This window comes from Ylistrum balloti, unplaced genomic scaffold (genome assembly GCF_031769215.1).
Source record: "Ylistrum balloti isolate Yb309-2 unplaced genomic scaffold, AGI_CSIRO_Ybal_v1 Utg369676, whole genome shotgun sequence".
Lineage (NCBI taxonomy): Eukaryota > Metazoa > Mollusca > Bivalvia > Pectinida > Pectinidae > Ylistrum > Ylistrum balloti.
This window is the reverse complement of record NW_026781919.1, coordinates 317,145-342,587: the sequence shown is the minus strand read 5'-3', so window position 1 is coordinate 342,587 and position 25,443 is coordinate 317,145. Positions and strand designations below refer to the sequence as shown.

At 34.6% G+C, this 25,443-nt stretch overlaps 1 protein-coding gene across 1 annotated transcript; it reads left to right on the top strand.

Moving 5' to 3' along the window:
* Positions 1–236: 236 nt before the first annotated feature.
* LOC132563796 (armadillo repeat-containing protein 8-like) lies at positions 237–16,998 on the top strand (the record flags this gene model as incomplete). Its single annotated transcript, XM_060228550.1, has 19 exons — positions 237–316; positions 1,214–1,285; positions 2,160–2,302; positions 3,364–3,461; positions 4,169–4,261; positions 5,262–5,342; positions 6,352–6,427; positions 7,054–7,205; positions 7,655–7,861; positions 8,098–8,190; positions 9,058–9,222; positions 9,532–9,618; positions 10,561–10,653; positions 11,357–11,506; positions 12,022–12,117; positions 12,755–12,850; positions 14,696–14,768; positions 15,671–15,764; positions 16,468–16,998. Coding segments are annotated over 19 exons (1,980 nt in total), but the record flags the coding sequence as incomplete, so codon positions are not given.
* Between the last annotated feature and the right edge of the window lie 8,445 nt (positions 16,999–25,443).

The window sequence follows — 25,443 nt, the reverse complement described above, 5'->3', positions numbered from 1 at the left end:
ATATAAAATAATTCCAGGTTTTCTCCGCTATTGATTCTGACCACTGTTTACATCAGCTACAAATTCTGTTAGTATGAATGTTCATTAGCAGTTACTAGTTTCAGTGCCTATTACATGAACTATTGTTTAAATACATTTATAGACAAATGGTCTTTTCAGGTGATTTGGAATAGCGAATAATTTCAGAACACATCTATAATAACATGTTTATATATTGATGTCTATTGTGTTCCGTGATTCAGGAAGTGGATGACACAGTTGGATGTGTGGAGTGCTTGCTGAGTGGGGAACAAGAGAAATGGATGAGCTCCATAGTGTATGTATCACACTATTGTTACATACTGCAGTCAGATGTAACAATCTCTTTCGCTCTTTGCATTTCTTTTCCTTGATACTCCAGGTGCTACAATCTCTTTTGCTCTTTGCACCCCTGGAACATATCAATTGAAGGTACAAGCAGAGTAATTTGATTGGTCTAGGGTTAGCTTTAGGAGAAAAAACCTGACCAATCACTGATGTGTTCCTATGAAGATTACAAAGAAGTGACATCCAACTTCAAAGCTAATACAACAACATATTGCTATGTGACCACAAGATTTGTTTGATGTACATAGGAGGATCAAACTAGGGTATTCTTCTCGTCTTATCCGCAAGGTGTCGCACCTGGAACCTTCAATTTTGCCTTGAAAATTTCAGGGGTGCAGAGAGAGATAATGAACATAACCACCAGAGTGTCGAGGATGGGTATGCTTTTACAGTGTATAAAACATTTGGGTTATTAAGTATATATATGAATAGATTTTGGTATATGACAACTTGTAATTAGAAATGATGTATAGGTATCATGTATTGACTGATGAAGTATATTTACATTTTAACAGATGTAAAAAGTACATGTATTTCAATCAGCTGTGCTTTATATATATATCAGGTTGGTTATACTATGTTCCTACATTAGGTGAACAATCAAAGCCAGAAATACATGTTACCAATTTCCTTTTCTGTAAAAGTTTCCAGTTTGATGATTTTGAAGAAAAAAAGGGCTAGATGGAAGAAGCAAAAACAGCACTGAATCCTATTCATTGACATAAAATCCATCATATTGTGGCATTAGTTAATTGTTGATATTTCGAAGTTAAGTGTCTAGGTGTAAGTTTAGAACTATGAATTATGAGCAGAAAAGAGTGCTTACATACTTTGTTTATATTTCCAGATGTTTGAAGAATGGTGTAATCGGGAATAACAAACAGAAATGTACTGTGATAAATCAGGGAGTCATTCCAAGGTAAATAATGTCTCAGAGTTCCAAACTCAATTTCAAAAGATAGACGTAGTTCTGTCTTATTGACCAAAGGTCCTGTCCATCGGATTTTCTGGGGGACCCTACTGTGTATACATTTAATTCAAGAAAAGTAAGGCAGTGTTTTTTCTCGGATTTGTGTTCCTGTTGAGCAAATTTTTTATCTAGATCACCTCTCAGACACATTTAACCGGTAATGATCTAAAGAAATATCACACTATCAAATGGTAGGTTTTCATTATTAGCTTGCCTGGTACAAAGGACCAGTGAGCTTCTGCCATGGCGTGGCAGCTGTCATCTCACTGGCATCCGGTGTCTATCAGTTTTTACTAAAAATTGCTACTAGTTAACAAAAATGCTTAAAGGATTAATATTCTTTTGGTAGTCAACTCTTCATAAACGAAATCATAATAGTAAAATTAACACCTTAATTTCTTCTTTGAAACAATACTCTCCTTTGCTAATTCAATTCAATTTAAACTTAAATGTGCTGATTGATATAGGAATAAAGAAGAAAATCAGATTCCCTGTACCTGTACAAAATTAATGATAGAATAAGAACTTGTGTACAAATTTGATAAGAAATCTAGAAATTCTTTTGATTTTCACATGAAAATTAGGCTCATTCATATGAAATATCTTTATTTTACAACAAAAAATATCACTGATTTTTGTAGATTTTTATGGCAAATCCAGAAAACCATTTTCAATACTTTGACAAGATCCGGTATTAAGAGATATAGTGGGGTCTCAAAATCTGAGTGGGTTCGATGATAAAAGCATGAATCCAAGACTCAGACTCAGAGTCCTAAAAATCACTGAAATATACTGTTGTATTTATTGTGACATTGTTACATAGGCTTCTACAGTGGATGATAGATGATGATGCTGACGTGGGTTTGAGGACGGAGGCAGCCATTGTGTTGGGTAGCCTTGCAAAAGGCACAGAGGAAAATATACAACATTTAGTGGATTCTGGATGTGTCACTGTCCTTCTTAAAGGTTAAAATCTTTTTTGTAATTTGCTCTCATCAACACCTCAGTTCTATCAATGTTGTGATTACTACTGGTATGTTTACTGACCAGTAAAGACACATGTTAGTAAAAACAACTGAGAAATTGCAGAGTTTTGGTGAAAATTGATAGTTATACAGATTGATAAACTGAAATATATAGTGATTCATGTTTAAAAACCTATGAAAAAAATCTTTTCTTAATATTGAAATATACATGTATATGAAATGGTAAGTGACAGGATCAGTTTCCATATTTTTTGCTCACCTGGCTTGAAGGAACAAATGAGCTTATGCCATGGTGCAGCATCCATTTTCTGGTGTCAACTTTTTCCTTTACACAACTTCTTCTCAAAAACCAATGAACCAAATATTTCTATATTTGGCTGGTATGTTACTAGGATGAAGCCAGACAAAGTTTGCAAAAAGAAATGACCATGGTTTATATTCAAAGTCATAGGGGTCAAATTTTTTAATACCTTTAAACCACTTCTGTTCATGAACTTAAAGGCCCAGAAGCATGATAATATATTCCAAGGATGAATCCAGACAAAGTTTGTGAAAAGAAATTACCTTGACCTCCATTCAAGGTCACAGGTATCAAATTTGTCAAAACATTAAACAACTTCTTCTCATTATCTTAAAGGTCTAGAAGTATGATATTTTGCTGGTATGTTCCTACGACAAAGCTAGACAAAATTTGCGAAGAGCTAACCAGACCCGTATTCAAGGTCACAGGGGTCAAATTTGTTAAAGCCCTAAAACAACTTCTGACTATGACCAAAAGGTACAGAAGTACGGTATTCAACTGATAGATTGCTGGGATAAAGCCCGACAAAGTTTTCGAAAAGAAATGATGAACATTAATTACCATGTGAGTAATGTAGGCCCATTTGGCCTCTTGTTTCTTGAGGAATATTTATTGCAATAATGTAGAAACAGGATTGTGTCTTCACCATTTAGAATTGCAATTAACATGTCAGAATGAGAGATGACACCACCATGAGGTGTACATGTTTAATTATTTGTGTTATTAATCACTATTTTCAGGGCTGTCAAACAATAACCTCAAGTTTGTGGAAGCCTGTTTGAGATGTCTACGTACAATTTTCTTGTCCAACAATCCTCCTGTTCATCATGTGTACCAGGTAGGGTATGAAATATACTATATATCCTGCAGTAAGACGACAACATACAAATTCTGTCCTCAAAGTCAGGGTTGGACTTATTGTAGGACAATGACAAATTTTTTGTCATTCTGCTAAACTGCTTCATACAGATTGGCCTATTACCAGGCATGGTCTAATTGTTTGATAAATATACATTTATTCAAGAATTTAGAGTTTCATACTAATCTACTGGACTAGTTTCTTTTTGCAAGAGATAGCTACTGAAGATATTTTGATTTTTCCTTTGCCTAATTTCAGAAAATATATTGATAAAGTTAACATATGTTTACAAATTAGCTACCACTGGTGTAATAGACTTAGGTAAAACATGATGTTTTCAACTATTTTGATGACAAGTCGTAGAGCATACAATTTTAGACAAAGTACATTGTGTTAACTTTGAACAAGGAAACACCAAATAATTGAAAAAAACGTTGATTGGTCAGTCTCATATCTATACAAATTTAAGATAGTTTTGATGTGATTTTAAGGCATCCATGCTATGATTTAATCCAGAATATTTTCTGAAAATGTCTTGAAAAGGTTTTTATGAATGATAACACTTGTAGGTATGGTGTGTCTGGTTTATACAGATGTGTTTTTGACAGGTAGACCCACATCTGGAGTGGATTATATTTCCGGACAGCTGACATTTTTCATGGTTGATATTTCGTTTATGTTGACAGGATGCCACTGTGGTGCCACATCTCATCAACATTATGTCCAAATCTGTGTGCACACAGGAGTGTATCACCACAATATTCGCCAACTGCTGTCGGGTAAGTAAACAAAAAATGATGCAAACAAATGCATATGGGAAATATTTATTACCTACAGCAATGGAAAAGCAAATCATAAAGTCAGTTTTTGCTTCATCAAAAAATATGCAAATGTTTTTTAGATTTGAACTATTTATGATTACAGATGTTCTTAATGCATTTTGTAATTAACTTTCTAATTTTGTCAGCATATCAAATGTTTAGTGAATGGCATTTGGAAAATAATGTTGCTATCAAAATTTTGCATTTAAAATGAAAGAATACACACGTCTTTTTATCTTTCTTATGACAGCATAATGAGCTCATGATTTTATTTCCGTCATATTGAAATCTTGTTACAATAAATAAAAGCCTAACTCTCATCATGATCCGAGTCGTATTATGTGCCCGACCACGTGGGTTTTCCCCGGGTACTCCGGTTTCCTCCCACAATAAGACCCCTCGCGCGCTTACATCCGGGCCAACAAGAGTGATTAGTATAATTTGACATAACTTGTTTCGCAGTTGTTGTAAAATAAATCAAGTTTATATTTAAAAAAAAAAAGTCGTATTATGTTATCATGTTAGCAGGCAAATGTGGTGTCAGCTCAATAACTTTGAGCAGTGTTCAAGTTATCAACTTCAGACTTCATAAGTTTATTACTATGTTAGCTCAGACAAGTTTGATCCCCATAATTTTCGAAGAATAATCCATGAAGTTATAGCCCCTTATTCAACTACCAAAACGTGTCCACCCAATATCGCAAGTAGTTTTCAACAGATCAGCTTCTTTTTTGCACTTTCTGCTTTTTGCCGTGATATGGCACTTTTTTTGCTGTTATTAATTAAAGCTGAAGTAAATCTGTATGTAGGGTATTTAAGTAAAAAAGTAAGGTTGAAATTGTTTATAATTTTGATAGATTGAATACTATTGGATGTTTAATTTGATACATCTGTATATATAAGAATTTGTTGATGTCAGACAATGTGTATATAATAAGTATCCCTGCTAACTTTACAGACAGTGGAACATCAGAATGCTCTGTGTAGGAATAGTGCTATACCAGCTTTAGCTCCTCTGCTTACGTCTAATGTATATAAGGTAAGTCTCCGCAGATGTCTCTTGAAATATCAACTTATATGAGTTTGTCTAGCCAGTTATTTCAATAAAAAATTATTTTGTGTTTGATATACTTCAACAGATTTTGTGATCATGGAAATTTTGAGAAAGTTAGTCTCAGTGACTTAAGACATGGATGATAAAAATGACTTGATGGTAAAATATTGTTTGTTTCACAAAAGTTTATTTCAGCAATATCATTATAAAGTAGAAATCATGAAAGTATGTAGCCATGACAGAAAGTAGGTTTACAGCATAACACTGCCTGCAGATGGGAAAGAAAGCATATCAGCACTGATGTGTGTAGTGTATGAGATGGTGAGAAATCGACAGACTTTTTTGGATGTACTATAATCCTATGTACACTAAAGTTGAAAATAATGTGACAAAATGGTAAAAAAGATAATAAGAAAAAAGTACACATGATGGTAGCAATAGACTTTAATCAATTTGACTGCACTTTGTCAAATGCATGGTCATAGATGTGAAAGATTCTGTGGCCCCCCTCGTCCCTGTTTAATGCTATCCCTCTGACGTGTATCCAGATGGCCTCCTTGACCATCTGCCTGACAAAGTTGTTCTCCCTATCAACTGTTCTGGAATTTTTCCTGTCAATGACGAGGAGGACATAGACTCTTACATAAATGACCAAGTGCTGAAATGAAGCTTAGCCAAATCGGCTATAAAACATTGTTACTATCTTGCTTTCTTTTTTCTATGATCTTTTTACAATCTTGTCACATTAGTTTCTAAATAAGTGTACATAGTACTATTGTACTGCTGAAAAATATGATTATTCCCTACCGTCTGGCACACTTTATACATCAGTACTAATATGCTCCACACTGGTCATTTGTCTGATGGTAACCGTGTAGTCATTGAAATATTTCACTTAAATCTTTTACTGGTTGTGTTATAAGAACTTCTATTCTATTGACATGACCAACCGGAGAAAAATGCTATGAAGTACATTGTTTTTCTCTGTTAACAGGTGCAGATGCCTACACTGAAGTGTTTTGCTGTCCTGTGTTACCAGAATGAAGAGGCAGCTAAAGCTACTGCAGCAGGTAAATCTAGGGGGAGGGAGGGGGAGGGAGGAGAAAGGGGGAAGGAGGGAGGGGGGAAGGAGGAAGGGGGGAAAGGAGAAGGGGGAGGGGAAGGAAGGGGGGATGGAAGGAAGGGGATGGGAGGAGGGAGGGAAGGAGGGGGAATAAGGTCTCAGAAAATCTTAGAAATATATCTAGATATGGTATTAGGTGTAAAATATCAGATCACATATTGGACTTTTGATAATAATCTACAGTCATCAGGGCAATCAATTTGACCAGATGGAACATTGTTGTTCATTTAGAAATTCAGAGAAAATCAAACCTACTGGTCTTATTTTGCGTTCTGACAGGTGTGTAAAAGCCTTTCAAAGGTTGTATTGAAAACTGGTGGGTTTTTTCAATGGTATGTCTTAAGTGTTACATTCAAAATGTTGATGAAATGGCATGGTATGTCTGCTGAAATGAAATTAGCCAGACACTTCTGCAGAATAGTTTTGGTTGTTGACTAATAAGGAATTAAACAACTTACAATATTGAACTTATTTATATGCAATATTTTAAATCATATTCAAGATTTCAAATTCAAATTTTGCTTGTACATGCTTAAAAAACTATTTGACAATATTCATTTTCTCTGCCTTCAGCTTCCTATAATGGGGAGTCCATATCATCCCTGCTGGTCAAACTTTTAACAAGAGACAAGACATCAGAGATGCAGATGGCTGCAGCCAAGTGCTTGACCTATCTTTGTCGTGGTGGAGCAATTACTCCACAGAATCCGATCATCATGTTAAAGGTTTATACTTCCGAACATACATAAAAAAATTACATAATTTAATACATTGTCTTAAATGTTTAAATCACCTGTTTTCCATTCAAGTCCATTGCCACTATCATCGAAATTTTGAGTTTTCTTTTTCTTTTGGTGAAAAAAAGGAATTTTAGAGTCAGATGCAAACATAATTATTCTATCAAAATTTCTCCTTTAAGTAATCACTTTCTTTTGTTATTTTGAATGTCCTCCGACAAGAAAGAAAAATAAAAGATATGCAAATATTTCAAAATGAAACTAGTTAGAATTTTTATGGAGATGGAGGCTATAAGTAAAAAGTGTGTGAAGAACACCAAGAATTAATAATGTAGATTTTACAGCTGTTTGGTTATGAAACCTATAATATTTTTCACTTGATAAAGTCTGAAAATGATTATTCAGAAAATGATATGTAAGTATATATCTGTATACAGACCATGCCAACTCTGATTCGTATGTGTAAGAAAGACCGTACGTTAGAGGAGAATGTGGAGGGAGCTGAGACTTTAGCATTTCTAATCGAGGGCGACGCCCAACTTCAGCAGGTGGCATCTGTGTCTGATCATATCATAAAGACATTGGCAGAATACATTCGTTATACTGATGTACAACAGATCAACACCCGCGCCATGCACAGGAAGGTAATTACGAATCATCAGTGACATGAAATTTACAATTTACAACTGAAAATGATATGTTATCAATTTGTATAGTTTACTTATCTAATAATCTATTGCAAGATGTCAGTAAGTATTTGTTGTTGTTAGTTTTTCAGAAAGTTTTGGGAAGGTAGAATCATTTTGAAGATTTGAAATGGAAAACATATATGTGAAATAAAATTTTAGAATGTGGATATCAAAGAGGAGTATGTTTTCAGGCCCAGGACACTAATTGGAGCAATGAATTAAAACAAGCCGCTTTCAAAGCCTTTGCCTCATTAGGAGCCAATGACGAGGAAATCAGGAAAAAGGTATGGATTCAAAATAAGTATTAATTCAAAATTTTATACAATCGTATGAAAGTAATAGCAAAGATTTTTATGTATCCAGGCCCCACTTGTATAAAATATCTCAATTTCAGATTTCCTCAAGCCCAGATTTTCCTCAGCTAATATCTCCTTGAAAATATCTTGTATGAAAATTCCTCAAGGAATTGCAGGACATCCTAACCGAGGACTTCCTCCTGTTCCTTGAGAAAATTTTATACAAGCCGTTTTTGAGGAGATATCAGCAGAGGAAAATCTCGACTTGAGGAAATCTCAAGTTGAGATGTTTTATACAAGTGGGGCCTGGTTGGTATAATTTTTGAAATCAATGACAATATATCATGAATATACTGTCACATATTTAATTTAATGGAGCAGAAGTAAAAATAAAAGAGATACTTGTGACATTACAATGGCTATATCCTGTTTCAAATTTCAAAGTTTTACTTATTCTAAATAATACAGATTTAACAAGCACAAACATGATAATCTAGTGCCATTTTCATGCAAAGTTAAAGTCTTAGTTAGATTGCTCAAAATTGTGTGTTACAGATAACATTCAAAATCATGCAAAATTTCATTGACCTTTTAAGGTAAAGCTAACATCTCTTTCATGACATGTCATGGCTGATGGAGGTCATATATGTCATGAATAATTGTTATCCAGGATTAATATTGTAAAGAGAAAGATCCGGATTGTACATAGTAGTTATTCTGTTGAAAATTATTTTCGTTGACCAAACAAATATCATGTTACATTTCATAATAATCATTAGAATTATATATCCCCTGGGTAAGCGTATATTTTTTTAGTACTGAGATGAATATATTTGTACATCATTTACATGACAGATAATTGAGACAGAGAACTTGATGGACCACATCATCGTAGGTGTAAGTAGCGAGGACATGAAGGTTAAGGGTGCGGCCATTCGTTGTCTGCACAGCATGTCAAGGTCTGTCCAACAGCTGCGTACAACCTTTCAGGATCACTCGGTGTGGAAACCCCTGATGTCGGTAAGACTGACTTGATTTTTGTAAGCATTTAATTTCAATTAGTCTTTTACATAAATGAAGAAAAAATTTCATAATTGTATATCTAGAATGGAAACCTCAAAGTGCATACATCTTTGGGTAAAGAAGGCTCTTTTTAAGGTAGATGTGAAAAGTCTTCACGTCATTGCAGAATTTGTAGGTTGTTTCCCTTTTTTTAATGGTTATGTAATAAAACAGTTTTGTAAAAAGAATAAAAACTTAACACAGAATCATAAATCTCCATTAGATATATGTGATTATCAAGGATCTGTTTACACTCTGTCTCAGCAGATTATGCAACATTGCCCCGAACACTTAGTGGGCGTCGCCTCTTCTACCATGTGTAATCTACTACTGGAGTTCTCCCCAGGCAAAGAAGTAAGTAGTCACATCTCATTAGATCAAATTTGGTTCAGATTTATTATTGTCTGTTTGCCAGATAAACATATGTGGAGAGGTTTGTGGTTAGAGTAACAACTTTCGAGCAGCGCCACTTCTTTGTAGGGTGATATATTGATATTGATGGATAGGGTTGTAACTGTGTGGACCAGTTGTAGAACCATTCCAACTATAAATCTTATTGAAAGATTTTTATAAAAGTTTCACTTGCCAATTTAAAAGTATGAACATTTTGTCCAACCATTTGAGACACTTTGCAAAAACAAGCTTAATATTGATAAGAAGATTTCATTGTCATGTCCAACATATGAATAGATTTATGTCTTTTCTTGTTAAATTATGTTATTTTCATGCTCTCATTCAATGCCACGTCATTTTTTTTTATGAAAGCACTTGTCACATCAAAGTTTGCCTTTCTGATAGGGAACCATATTTGATGTTTTTGCTCCTCTTTTTTGTAACTTTAAGTTTTCTGATTAACTGAGTTTCTAGTTTTAGTTTATTTTTGTAAATCACCTTCACCAATTTTTTTCGGTCCTAATTAAGGTTAGTCATTGATGAGTCGTTAAGTGATACAAAATATCCTAAACAGGTCCTTACACTCCTGCCAGTAAACAGTAAACTCATTATTAGCAATTTTCTGAAATATTTATGACATATCATCTTATTGGATTAACATTGACACTCTACATTGCCTGAGTTGTTTAGGAATCTGACTGTCTTTGCCACTTGTCCACCATCTCTTGGCCTACAGTCGCCAGGTACTGGCCACAGGTCAGTGTTTTTTCTGCAGAAACTCCGGGTTTCCTTCACCAACCAAACTAAGCACATCCTTAAATGGCCCTGGCTGTTAATAGGAAGTAAAACAACATGAAACACTCAGTCACATTCTTTATTGATGAAAATCTTATCTAATTTCAGTCGATACTGGAGTCTGGAGCTATCGATATCCTAGTGGGACTGACCACTCGCGTGGAACCAGAACTACGTCTCAACGGAATCTGGGGACTAATGGTAAACATGGTTTTCTCCTCTGAGCTACTTCACCACTTTCTGAATCGACCTACCTTGGTCAAAATCTGTATTAACGTTATCCTGAAGTAAAATATCCCGCCAAACAAAATGATGTAAATAAATAAATATTTAAGTATATATTAATGTAGCATTACAAGTAGATGTCTTCCCTGTTTGGACATTTTTAAACCATGTTTACATGCCACAGTCAGGGATTTAAACAGATTATTGAATATTTACATGCAAAAAGATTAGTGACTAGGAGACTGTGTAATCCTGTGCATGTGTAATCACCAAGCATGGTATCGATGAATACAAATATTGGGTTTGGTTAGTCAGAGGTGATCAGATGTGAGCGTAAATGTACTTGATGCTGTTCTAAATTTATTTGCTATATGAAAGTTATTTAATTACGGGGCTGTTGCAACTCTTGGTCTAGATTTTGATGCCACCTAAGCTTCAAAATACTGGCCATTGGCACAAGTGACAAGTCCATGAAGGACCAAACAGCAGCTGTATGATGCAGTTTAATTTATTGTTTGACTCTACTGTATATAACTCAAAATTTGTATCAAAAAGTGTCATTCACTTGTGTGATGTGTACAAACTTTGACTCTACTGTATAATACAATCTTTCAATTGTATCTAACTAAATTTGTATTAGAAAGTGCTATTTATTTGTGTTTTTTGTACTATCTTATAGAACATGGCATTTCAAGCAGAACATAAAGTCAAGACACAGATCATTGAAACGGTTGGAATAGAACTATTGTTCAGGCTTTTATCTGACCCAGATCCAAATATACTGATGAAGACACTTGGACTTATACGCAATCTCCTCTCAAATAAACCAGTAAGTTTAACAGTGTGGATTGCTGCATCACTACAACCTTTACTCTCACATTTCTAACTATGTAATACTGGTCTGTCCTGAGCAATACACCCAGGTTCCCTTTTCATGTATTACACACCGACCTCATGCAATACAGATACGCTTGTGTAGAAATGTGACGTGTCCCTTCCCAGTCAACATCATTACCTGATACAATGTATACACACATGTGTACAATTAGCTATTTGCAGTGGCTGAGATCACAAAATGTGGTTTTAAAACAAAGTGAAACCAGAGTTTTTTAAACAAGTTACTTCCTGTTTGACAAATTGCTAGGTTTGGCTTGACACCAGAATATACCCTCGGAACTAAAAATCGTGAAAGACATCATTGCTCTACTTTCTCTTTGTTTGGGAAGAAAGGCTCATCACAGTGTAGACAGAAATATTCCTTCAATTAAGTATTAATTTATTATTATCTAATGTACAGTATTGTATTAAAGAAAACACCACACATACCGTTGTTTATACTTACAGCACATAGACAGCATCATGAGTGTATACGGAAACCAGATCATGCAGGCGGCCGTGTTTATACTTGAAGGGGATCACACGGCTGATATTAAAGAACAGGTATGTTGTACGCATATCTTATAAACATAAAAAATTCAGTTTTAATGACCAAGAAAGAGACTGACTTTGATGTTTAGACGTTAACTGTTCTGTGGCCTTTTCCATACCTTACCTCTTAGTAACTCTAGACAGAGATCGATACTCTAGGACTGAAATTGGTCAAAGGTTGATATAGATTAACATGATGGATGTTTCAGTACTTTTAACGTAATTTGTTAGTATTGAAACTGTCAAAATTATTGACAATAGTGGGAGTAGAATGGAAACTACATTGGGTAAAAAATTGGTTGATTCCTTTGGAACAGAATTCTAGGTGATGGTGAGATATATGGTGACATTTTGTAGATATAGCTTCACATTTATGTACTGACTAATAGGTATAATGTTCTACCATAACAATAACCATCAGGAAAATGGCAACATGGCAACATAATCATAATTCAACTCAAATTCCATGAAACAAAAGCGAAATATGGACAAAAGAAAGTTTTACTCGGAGACTCCTGAAAAAAGTATAAGGAGATTAAGACCAGGTGTTCCGGAAGAGTAAGCGTCTTCTGCTTCATCGACGACACCCGCCATGTAAACTATAACTGTATAATAACTATATAAAATCCATTTCCTGTTTATTTTCAAGACTCTGTGCATTCTGACAAATGTTGCCGATGGTGATCAAGCGAGAGACTATATTATAGGAAATGAAGATGTCCTTAAGAAACTCACCACCTACATGGTAAGTATTGATTGTGGATTAAATTGAAGTATAATTATCTTGAGAAGGAATGATGAGATTTCGATGAAACTTGCTTATGATACTTGGTACATAAGTCCCTCGCTCAAGTTCGATGTTCGCCAAATTCCGCGCATATTTAATGAGGCTGCTGCAATCTGATTGGCTGAATGTTTTACATGTCTGTCGGTTTCGCTTTCCGCGCGATATCTTGAGAAGGAATGATGGGATTTTGATGAAACATGCTTATGATACTTGGTACATAAGTCCCTTGCTCAAGTTCGATGTTCGCCAAATTCCGCGCATATTTAATGAGGCTGCTGCAATCTGATTGGCTGAATGTTTTACATGTCTGTCGGTTTCGCTTTCCGCGCGATATCTTGAGAAGGAATGATGGGATTTCGATGAAACTTGCTTATGATACTTGGTACATAAGTCCCTCGCTCAAGTTCGATATTTAATGAGGCTGCTGCAATCTGATTGGCTGAATGTTTTACAGAGAATATCTTCTGAAGGAATGATCACGCAGGAAGATCTGAATCATCTCCAGAAATCACTCGCATACAGTTAACTTCCTGTCGTTCTGTGTTGGGCCTGTACGATTCATAAGGTCCAAGGACAAACTCTGGATAAGGTTGTTATATCATTTAGGAAGCTTCGTACAAAAGGTCAAGCATATGTTGCTTTCAGCCGTATAACTTCACTACAAGGTCTCTTTCTTCTGGACTTTAATGCAGATGCTATTAAGACAGATGATGCTGTTACTGAAGAAATGGCAAGACTGAGAAACAAAATGGCAGCCTTTGCTTCTGATAAACTGTCTACTACACAAACAGAAATAGTAAGGATATGCTTCTTTAACACTAACAATCTTGGAGTAGCACATAGAAAAGATGTACAGCACGATCCTTTTATCAATGCATCAGATGTTTTGGCATTAACAGAAACCTGGCAGGAACATGACCATCTAAACATTATGGGATTCCCAAATGTCCTCTCTACTGGAAGAATGGTTGGATATGGTGGTGGATCAGCTGTATGTGCAACAACAAACTTTCACTTGGAGAGGATTCACATGGACCATACTCCTACCATTGATGCTGTAGCAGTTACATTGACAAAACGAAACAGCGCATTTAGTTGTTCAGTGTTGCTTCTATATTGCCCCCCAAAGACAACAGTCTTAGAAGTCCAGGCTGTCATCAACTGCTTTTTGCACAAGACTCAATCTTCCTCTGTCATAGGAGGGGACTTCAACGTAGATCTGAGAAAATCCGCCAACACAACGTTTAACTTTCTACGTAAAGCAGGTTTCTCTCAAATTACAACTGCTCCAATTCACCAGAGTGGTTCCCATATTGATCATGTCTGGACAAGAGACCTTCAGCATGCACAAGTGACACAGTTGTGGACATACTACAGTGACCACAAGCAAATATTTGTAGATTTCATGTACTAGGTAATAATTACAATAACTTTGATATGCTTGTGTAAAGCATATTCAGGAACATTATATGATTCAGATATTCTCAAAAATCACATTTAAAACCATTTTTCACCATTGTCTATTACAAATGTATATATTTGACCTAACACTCATTAAAACAACCAAAATTGCTATGTCTTCACATATGTACCTGCAGTTTTTGTTTTCAATTCTTGCCATGAAATTCATACCATTTTCAATTATTTACATACTGCTATTACCATTTTTCAATATTTCTTAATATTAAGAAACTCAATCATAAGGGGTAGGTATTATGCGGGGCCCTTCCTCGACATTGGTCTAGTTATTTCAGCATATACATTGTCACTGCCATTATGTAACAAAACTTGTTGTCATTTCAGGTTCACACCAATGTAAAACTACAAATAGCAGCCACTACATGTATATCTAATCTTGTGTGGAATGAAGAGGAAGGTAGGCACGAGCAAATTTATCATTTTAACTTTAAGTATAATTCTTTTACAACAGCAATTTTAGTTTTTTACTGATTAAGCATTTTATTTCATATCTGTGAAGATAAAACCAAACAATTCAATGTCATACTAAACAGGATGTACTTGTTGGTCTACAAATGCCATCAGTACACATAACAGTCCTTTGTTGATTAAAAAAATTTACTTCAATCAGAAATATGAGAATCCAGTACTAATCCTTTCATTGTAAGTAAAATTTTGTCTCTTTTATCCAGTATTTGCTCAAAAGTGTTCAAGTTTAGATTTATTTTTATTGTGCAAATATTGCATTATATGTTTGTTATTGAATATGAACAGAAAATCTAGGTTAATATTTTTCCTTGAAAATAATATGCACTCAATTTGAGTCATATCAGTCTATCAATGCCACTCAAAGTCACAGGTGGCCTTTATAGACAGGTGACCTTTGTAGATATGTGGCTTTTATAGACTGGTGACCTTTGTAGACAGATGGCCTTTATTGACATATGACCTTTGTAGATAGGTGGCCTTTATAGACAGGTGACCTTTGTAGATATGTGGCTTTTATAGACAGGTGGCATTTGTTGGTTGGCCTTTGTAGACAGGGGACCTTTATAGACAGGTTGCCTTTGTAGACAGGTGGATTTGTTAAAGGTAGGATGAATCATTACGAATTGCATTACGTTATAAGACATTTGAGACAAATGTATATTTTCTTTTTTCTTTGAGTGCAAGGTTAAATTTCATGCATTATGATAGACACAAGAGATGCTGTGACACTTCCAGAGTTGTTTACTATGACAGACACATGCTGTAACACTTTCAGAAATGTTTTTTTTTTGAGATCAATATACCCATTGATAGCTATTCTATATATTACAGGGGCCTACAAACGTCAACAGAAGCTTCGAGATTTAGGTGTCCTTAAATTATTACAACAACTTCTTAATACACCTGATGCTACACTTTTTGAAAAGTAAGTATACCAGAGATAATATCCTTACAATAACAATAGATATCAATAGTTAGAACTTCTACTGATTAACAGGACATAACATGATCATCTAACCTGTTAAAATTGTCTCCTCTCACGTGACATTTCTGTCTTAGTAATGAAGAGTATTCCTTCACGTCTTTAAGTTAGGGTTTGCCCCCAGGGGCAGGAGGGGCAGGAGGGGCAGGACTCGTAGGTAAATGGACAAAGTCTTTAAAAGTCCTCCTTCTTATATAGGAATATCAGGATTCTGTTCCAATTTGGTCTGAGGCATCTTTGGGTAAAATTGAATCAGTTTTTTGTACATAGTAGACTCAGACCTCTGAGGTGGGAGGGGCAGGCAAGTAGTATTCTGTTCCAATTTGGTCTAAAGTATGCTAGAGTGAATTAGCCTTTTGTGTAATTTGATAGTCTGATCCCAAGTGGATAGAGGGGCAGGATCCAATAAGGGAAATATATATATATATATAGAATTCCTTTTCCTTTTGTTTGAATGAAACAATTTCAGCCAAATGAAGACAGCTGAGCAATACAGGCTGTGTGAGCCTCTTGTATTTCCAGAATATCTTTTTTATTCATCATTCTATTCCATCCTTGAAGAAAAACAAGCAAAAATTGAACATGACATCTTTTGCTTTATAAATGAAGACTGTTTTACTGACAACACATGTCTTCTTGTTTTCAGAGTGAAAACAACACTACACCAGTTCACATGACTAGCATGCAGTTTGTACGACGAGGTCTACATCTGAGGATTTAGTCACTTTAATATAGCTAACATTAATCTTTGTGTTCATAAAAGTTACATTCTATAGGAAATAATGCCAAGCATGAAATTATTGTGATGTAAAAATTTTCATTGTTTCATGGCAATAGACAAACCATGAAAATAAAAAGGAACAAATAAGATTTTTTATTGAAGTATGTGGGTAGTTATTGTTGTTGAATTTTTAACTAATTTCTTTAAACGATGTAATAGATTTAAATTATGAATATTCTCTTTTTTGATTTGATAAATTGACTATTAAGTGCTGTTTTCTGTAAAAACCTATAAGTGGAAATATCCATAAAAAAACAAGGACAGCAACTGTTACTTGAAGTTTCTGTATAGCATAACCTAATGCTGCCTGTTTGATGATCTGTTGCTGAAGTTACCATCGGGAAATCCCAATGTTTTATCCTGCGGTTGGAGAAATCGTCGGGGAATCCCAATGTTTTATCCGGTTGGAGAAATCATCGGGGAATCCCAATGTTTTATCCTGCGGTTGGAGAAATCATCGGGGAATCCCAATGTTTTATCCTGCGGTTGGAGAAATCGTCGGGAAATCCCAATGTTTTATCCTGCGGTTGGAGAAATCATCGGGGAATCCCAATGTTTTATCCTGCGGTTGGAGAAATCGTCGGGGAATCCCAATGTTTTATCCTGCGGTTGGAGAAATCGTCGGGGAATCCCAATGTTTTATCCTGCGGTTGGAGAAATCGTCGGGGAATCCCAATGTTTTATCCTGCGGTTGGAGAAATCGTCGGGAAATCCCAATGTTTTATCCTGCGGTTGGAGAAATCGTCGGGGAATCCCAATGTTTTATCCTGCGGTTGGAGAAATCGTCGGGGAATCCCAATGTTTTATCCTGCGGTTGGAGAAATCGTCGGGGAATCCCAATGTTTTATCCTGCGGTTGGAGAAATCGTCGGGGAATCCCAATGTTTTATCCTGCGGTTGGAGAAATCGTCGGGAAATCCCAATGTTTTATCCTGCGGTTGGAGAAATCGTCGGGGAATCCCAATGTTTTATCCTGCGGTTGGAGAAATCATCGGGGAATCCCAATGTTTTATCCTGCGGTTGGAGAAATCATCGGGGAATCCCAATGTTTTATCCTGCGGTTGGAGATATCATTGTGAAATCCCAATGTGATAACAGCTTTCAGCATGTCAGCAGCAAGGCTACACAAGGATAAACAGTAAAGAAACCATCTTCTGGAGATGTTACTCCTTTTTCTATTGAACATCTTCTGTTAAGATAAATAGAATGTTTATCATCTTTATTCACTTTCCTCAAGACTAGATTTATCTAAATCATACCTTGTACTTTATAACAAATGCTGTAAATATGGAAATACATGCATGATGGAAATTTACAATAGATATGCAACAGTCATTCGGTATTGTTTACTTTTTGGAACTGCGGAAATTTTCCCTTGGGAAAAAAAATGTAATAGCATGAAAAGCTTCAGGTAAAAATATGTAAGAACTGTATGAACTCTTCAAGGAAGGTTTGAAAAAGCTGCTTAATTAGGTTTTTTTTCTTTATATCTATGTTGTAGCATAATCTGAGTGAGACAATTTCATTATAGTATCAAAAAATATCAAGAGAAATATTTGTCTGTGCCTGGAGTACATTAAGTAGTGTATACACTGTTCCTCCTGGAAAAATATTTTATGTTGTATATCATTACCTGATGAATTTTGTCTAATTTGACACTTTATATGTGATGTTGTTTGTGATTTAGGATGGCTGTGCTATTCCCTTAATTTATTCCGGGAAATGATGTACATGAAAATTTTGTACAGTGGAACCCACTTAATGTCACGTCTGTTAATGTCACTTTCCTGTTAATATCACGTTGATATAACAGAGTGCTACAGTATTGTTAATTTATCCTGACATGTTTATGATATAGTCGTTATCTGAGGAATGGTTTTTCTGGTATGTCGTACTTCATTATGTTCTAAAGATGTCGGTTTATTTTGATCACCTGGCCCAAAGATTATATTAAGCATTAATATTAGCAAGTCTGTCTATTTTTTATTATTATTATTTTTGCATACAGAAAAATGTTAATTTGATGTGAATACTGGCAATTAAAAAAAATCAAGTTTGCTAAAAAAAAGTGATTTTGCCTTGGTTAGGTCACAATTTTTAAAAAGACTAATGGCAATGAACATAGCAATATTTATTGATTGAAAGTACAGGTATACTTTGCTGGAGTTATCAAGTTAGTTTTTAACAGAGTCACAGGTGTCAGATACATCAGAAACTTCACTAACTTGGAAATTCCAGTTGCTTTTTGATGGTATAATCTTAGATTTTAAATCTGTTGAGAAATATTCCCAAACAACCTGCAATAGTTAATATAGGGTTTTATATGCATTTTTCATGAATCTCATCAAAAGAAAAGATGTGTACTGATGTCAGTTATTAGTCAGCATTTGTAAGCCTTTACTAAAGTTTTCACCTACAAAATGCTATTACTGTACACACAATAAAACATTGATGAATTTACACATCCACAATACTTACATGCTATATAATCATCATACAGAACTGCAATTAAAGCATTCATACTGTAGTGCAATTTTTCTGCAGCACAAAATAACTGAAATATGTTCATTTACATGTTTGTTTGGTTTATTGCCCTGTGAAATGCCCTGGTCAATTTGAGGCAGGGTCCCCATGAAGTAGTCAGGAACTACCTTATTGACAACATATGAAAGGCCAGTAGCCAGTACCTTATTGTTAAAGACCGAGGCTATCATCTGATTTAATAATTCATATTTTTAGTACAGGATTTATGAAAGGTATTTTACTGTTGGTATATATACTGATATCATTTTACATGTAACTACAGTAATTAATAGATATCATCAACATCCTAAATGGTTTTATTTATTGTCAAAACCCTCAGTGTTAGGCAACTATTAAACCCTTAGTTCTAGACTACAGTTAAACCTTCAGTGCTAGGCTACTGTTTAAGCCTCAGTGCTAGGCTATAGTTAAACCCTCAGTGCTAGGCTACTGTTAAACTCTCAGTGTTAGGCAACTATTAAACCCTTAGTTCTAGTCGACTGTTTAACCCTCAGTGCTAGGCTATTGTTTTACCCTCATTGTTAGGCTACAGTTAAACCCTCAGAACTAGGCTACTGTTAAACCCTCAGTGTTAAGCTTCTGTTAAACCCTCAATGCTAGGCTACTGTTAAACCCTCAGTGCTAGGCTACTGTTCAACTCTCAGTGCTAGGCTACTGTTAAACCTTCAGTGCGAGGATACTGATTAACTCTCAGTACTAGGCTTCTGTTAAACTCTCAGTGCTAGGCTACAGTTAAACCGTCAGTGCTAGACTTCTGTGTAACCCTCAGTGCTAGGCTACAGTTAAACCCTCAGTGCTAGACTTCTGTGTAACCCTCAGTGCTAGGCTACTGCTAAACTCTCAGTGCTAGGTTACAATAACCCTCAGTGCAGTTTACTTTAGGCCAGGCTGTCGTCAAAATCTCTACACTATTGTTATCTGAGTATCATATTAAATAAATTATTCTACATATATATGTGACTATGTGTACTTGTTTTTTCCCATAAGTTTAAAGAAAGGATCACAATTGTAATGAAATCTGTCTATAAAGGACACTGAAGGGAGCCAAGAAAAGTTACCTTGAAGGAGGGAAAGAAAATCCAGTACTAAAGATAGCTGATGCCTGAAGAAAATAGGCTACTTTTTTTTCCAAAGAAACAAAAGTGCCTTTTGTTCTTAGTCTGATAAGATAACCACACAAAAGTATTTGCTTATCAATAGGTGAAATATTATAATGCTGAATAACATTTAACTGATGAAAGTGGGCTCTTCAAATCACCCTACGTCTGTCATTCCTCCATCCATCTGTATGTGAATAATTTTTGTTATCACTATTTCTTGAGAAGTACTGGATGATCTTTCTCAGATTTCAAACTTAGGTTGCCCTTGTTGACCCCATTTGATTTTGGGACAGATTAGAAAAATAAGCAAAATGGCTTCCAGACGGCCATTTTTGATTTGGTAGTTATAGATTATCATTGCCATTTCTGCAAAGAGATGTTTTAATCTTTTATCATTAAGAGCAAACAGAGAAGGGAAAAGATCCAACGTTCAAAGAGCAAATAAAGATTCAATCATTTTAGCTTATTGAGGAGTCCTAGATGGATGAAACAGTTTTATGATGCAGTTTCAATCATTTTAGCTCTATTGTATCCAACTCAAAATTTGCATTTAAAAGTGCTGTTCACTTGTGCATCTTTTGTACAATATTCAATGAAATTAGTTTCCAAGTTTTGGAGAAGTATGGACCAGATACCTGTAATCATAGGTCTGATTTGTTTACTATAGCAACAAACTTAAATAGGATATTTTCAAAAAATATATCAGTGCAATAACTTTTCTTCAAAATCCATATTTATCAGTTTCTAGCATAATTACACAATTTATATAAAGTGTGACCGATCAGAAGCCTTTATTGGTTTCAATATTGTAGTTCTAGAAACATGTGTCAAGTTATAGGCTTTATATCAGCGACACCAACTTCAGTTTCGGCCAATCAAAAACCTTCATTATCTTTCTATAGTCATGGTTCTGGAAACAGCTGATATGTCAAATTTTAGGCTTTCTTTAGTTATACCATTTGATTAAGTCCTATTAAAACTGATTCAAGGACAGAAGAACAATGGGCCATTACGAAAAAATTTGTGTATGGAGACCTGGTTACCATGGTAACTTTTTTTATGTTGTATGTTTCTGAAAATATTACCATTATAATTACCATTTTTCAAAACACTTCTTTATACATTTTCTATAAATTTTCAGCATTGAATATGACAATATCTCAAGTTTTGACCAATCAAAAGCCTTCAATATGTTTCCATAGTAATGGTTCTGGAAACACATTAAAGTTCTACCATTTGTCCTAGTTTCTTTAAAACTGATGTGCTAGGATCAGTTTACAAAAATTTCTGTATATTGGCCTGGTTACCATGGAAACCAAATTTTTGGGATAAACAACATACATGCACATCTACCCATGGTCTCTGTCTCATATTCTTGTGTTGTTTCATTGAAACTGATCCACAATTTTAGGAAAATTTGTCTGGACATGATTCGTGGATGACAGACATCAAGACAGGGTGATTCCAGCGAGTGTCCACCCCACACCCCTGCCTCCTTTCCCCAACTCAATATATTAAGCAACAAAAGCACATGGTGATAATAATCTTTTATTCATACAAATAAATCTCAAAATTCTTTTACCAAATATAATGATAACATATAAAATTCATATAAAAAATTTGTAATCAGAATCTTGATTTTAAAAAAAATCGTAAAGAGAGAGAGCCCTGAATAGCTCTTTAAGAAGATAATTCTCATAATGCATTGCCAGAGCTCCAAATTGATACTATATGCTGGGTTAGTAACGGAACAAAACAATAAATAGCATTTGATTCTGAAAGCATCATTGCTATCAAAATAATGCCTTATTGTTAATATATCTCCTATATACCTTTAACTTTTACCTAATGCAGAATATCTCACTTAAAGTGTGTGGATTTAAACAATTAATGCATGTCATGATTCAGGGACAAAATTCACTGTGGCAAGACAAGACTCAATCACCTGCTAAAAGGCCGAAGACTGGAACAGTAAACATAATGCCTGTTAAATCAATAAGCAAATTAAAAAAATTAATCTGTACATAAGTGATTAGGAAAATGTTTGACAACGGACACAGTACCGAAGTTTAGGTTTGTTGCTTGTTTTATGGGCAGGTGAGCTAAAACATAGAAAATTTATGTACAGCAACTCGAAAAGTATGTCACATTCTTTCTCAAATTACATTATAGAATTAGTGTGCTTTGACAAGACATGACACGGATAAAAAGTAATTAGTACATGACATTATACATCTTGTTACTTTTTGAATATAATACTATCAATATAACCAACTTAGGCATGTATACATGTATGTACTGTATATCATAACAATTGTCTTGAACACAATCCTTCAAAATACTTTAAAACAAATTGATTTAATTTCAAATTCAGTCATGCACATGAGCTACTCATACACAGCTGAGCATGAACTTTCGTAAGATGCCTTATTCTTGTGTATAGTACATATTATGTTTTTGAAAAATGAAATCCTTAAAATTGCACATTATATGTGCATATTTATGGTATAAGAGACTGAATGGGTCTGTATCTCTCACTATAATGAGATGGACTAGTTGGAATTGTGATCTGTGAAGCAGGTAGTTTCATATCTTCTCTTTTATGCATGCATTTTGCCAAATATCATGAGCCTAGGTTTCTTGGTTATACAGAATAAGTGTGTCTGACCTGTGAGTTCCGGAATGCAGGTCAAGGTTATCCTTTTTCAAATTCTTAAACTCCGATATGATGACCCTTGATTTCTAGCCTATTTTGAACACAGTTTTTCTCTGGTAAACTTGGAATAAGGTCAAGGTCATCCATTTAAACAAAGTTGATGACCCTTTATCCAAACAGGCTACTGGCATAATATTGTAACACTGGCTCTTGGCTATATATTCAGAAAAGTCATTGAATGAACAAAGTTGACATCAGGCATACAACAAACAACATAATTTGCCCTCAAAACTGGGCTGTATTATGCATGTACAGATAACAAATACGTAACAGAAACACGAGACAGGTTATTAGACACAGTTGTGTTACAGTAGACATAATTATCACAACCATATAGTGTAGACTTCCTAACTAATATAAAAAAAATTATCAAAAATATGATATTTTATATATTGATTTGAAAAGCTGCCTCAACCACAATATATTGATAAATGATATGGCCACATCAGACATCCAACAAAGTCTGTGATATAGTTCTAAGTCTGTTATACAAACTATTAAAGTCTCTTACTTTGCCATATGTACAAATTAATTTTCTATATTCTAACTCCTGTTAAAGTCTGCGACCTAATGCTACTATCTTAATTATTTGAGAAGCCCAAGACAGTGTTTCCAACCTCCAGCTATCTAATGTCTGGTCATAGCCCTCGATACCTAGCCGGTCGTCATCACAAGACACACGATACCTAGCGGGTCGTCATCACACGACACACGATACCTAGAGGGTCGTCATCACACGACACACGATACCTAGCGGGTCGTCATCACACGACACACGATACCTAGCAGGTCGTCATCACACGACACACAATACCTAGAGGGTTGTCATCACACGACAAATGATACTGATCACATTTTATGTATTTAGATGACGTTCTTTGTTATGTTTGATAATTATTTTGACTAATATTAGATCCAAAAATTGATTTTGAAATTTCTAAATACTGATTAAAAGCAAAGAATTCTACAGTAATTGAATTTTTTGTTCAAAATTCAAACAGGCTGTGATGATGGTCAATATTGGGTTGACCAGACAAAATCTGGTGAGTTGGTGACACTGTAGGGGTTAAAAACATACAAAAAACAACATGTAAAAATATTCATAACAAAGTACACACTTTAAATGTTATAAAGTATTTAAGATGTAAGTTCTGTGAGAATAATTTACTACAAATATACAAATTATTATGCACAACAGAAAAAAATATTAATTGATAACTCATTTGTTTTTCATGAATTTTATATACAGGTTCATTTAGATATAGAGTATTTGATTTGGACAAGTTCGCGACACAGGTACTCAAACGAAAAAATTCTTTCAATTCAACACTCTCAAAGTAAAGATGTACCCAGTATTAAATAAACCTACATAGTTCTATTGCCAAAATACAGTTGGAGAGAAATTTTTACCACAAAGTATGTGATGAAAGACAAGGAGCAGAATTCAAAATAAAGACAGTCAGATCTATCTCAGGAGATGAGAGTCTTCTGTGTAGTAAACATATAAACAAGAAAATACCAACATGTCAATACAATCATAATCCGCACTCAAATTCAATCAATCTAAAATATGAACAAAAGTAAGGTATACACGGAGACTCATGAAGTACAAGGAGAATAAGACCAGGTGTTTCGGAAGAGTAAGCATCTTCTGCTTTATTGATGACGTCTGCCATTTAAATCTTGGTCAATCCAATGTTACGTTCCCAAATGAGAACAAGCTATATAACAACAGAAACGATAAGTAAACTAACCAGCATCAAACACGTCCTTTTTCATATTGCATGAAGAAATACGAATGTTTCCCGATGAGTTCACTATGACAACTGTAAAGCTTCCATATAATTTTCATTAACCAACAAACACAGAGCCTGACCTATCACAGGAGAGAACAGTCCTCTGTCTACAAACTGTAACAGTATATGTGTTATCAACTGTTTATTAAAAATGTGTACAAATTTGGATTTCTAGCCCTAAATTTGTAGTAGACTAAGTAAATACATTTGGATATCTATTGGCAATGTCAATTAATTTGTTCATCTTTCTTTCAAAATGCAAAAATTTCGCACGATAGTTTGGAAAAAAATAGCATATTCGTTGGTTGTATTTTCCAAAAATTTAACCATTATAAACGAAAAAAAAAAATCACAAAAAACATATTCAAACATAACATCATTACAATATAACAAAAACAAAAAGTACAAAATTTTTGTTCTATGAAATTTCAATTAATATATAAGCAAAATATATTATGCATATTAATGATATGTAGACTTTTTACTATAATGATATAATATTATGTCAACTTAATTCACAACAATCAAAAACATTGGTATAAACAGGATGATGGGATTTCAGATATCTGATTGCATAGTACTAACTAGTGAGCCATACTGTTAAGTAATTTATTTATTTTAAATGTACGGAGGAGAAATATATTTATTATTTTTTTAAATAGATAAATTACTTATCAATAACATAA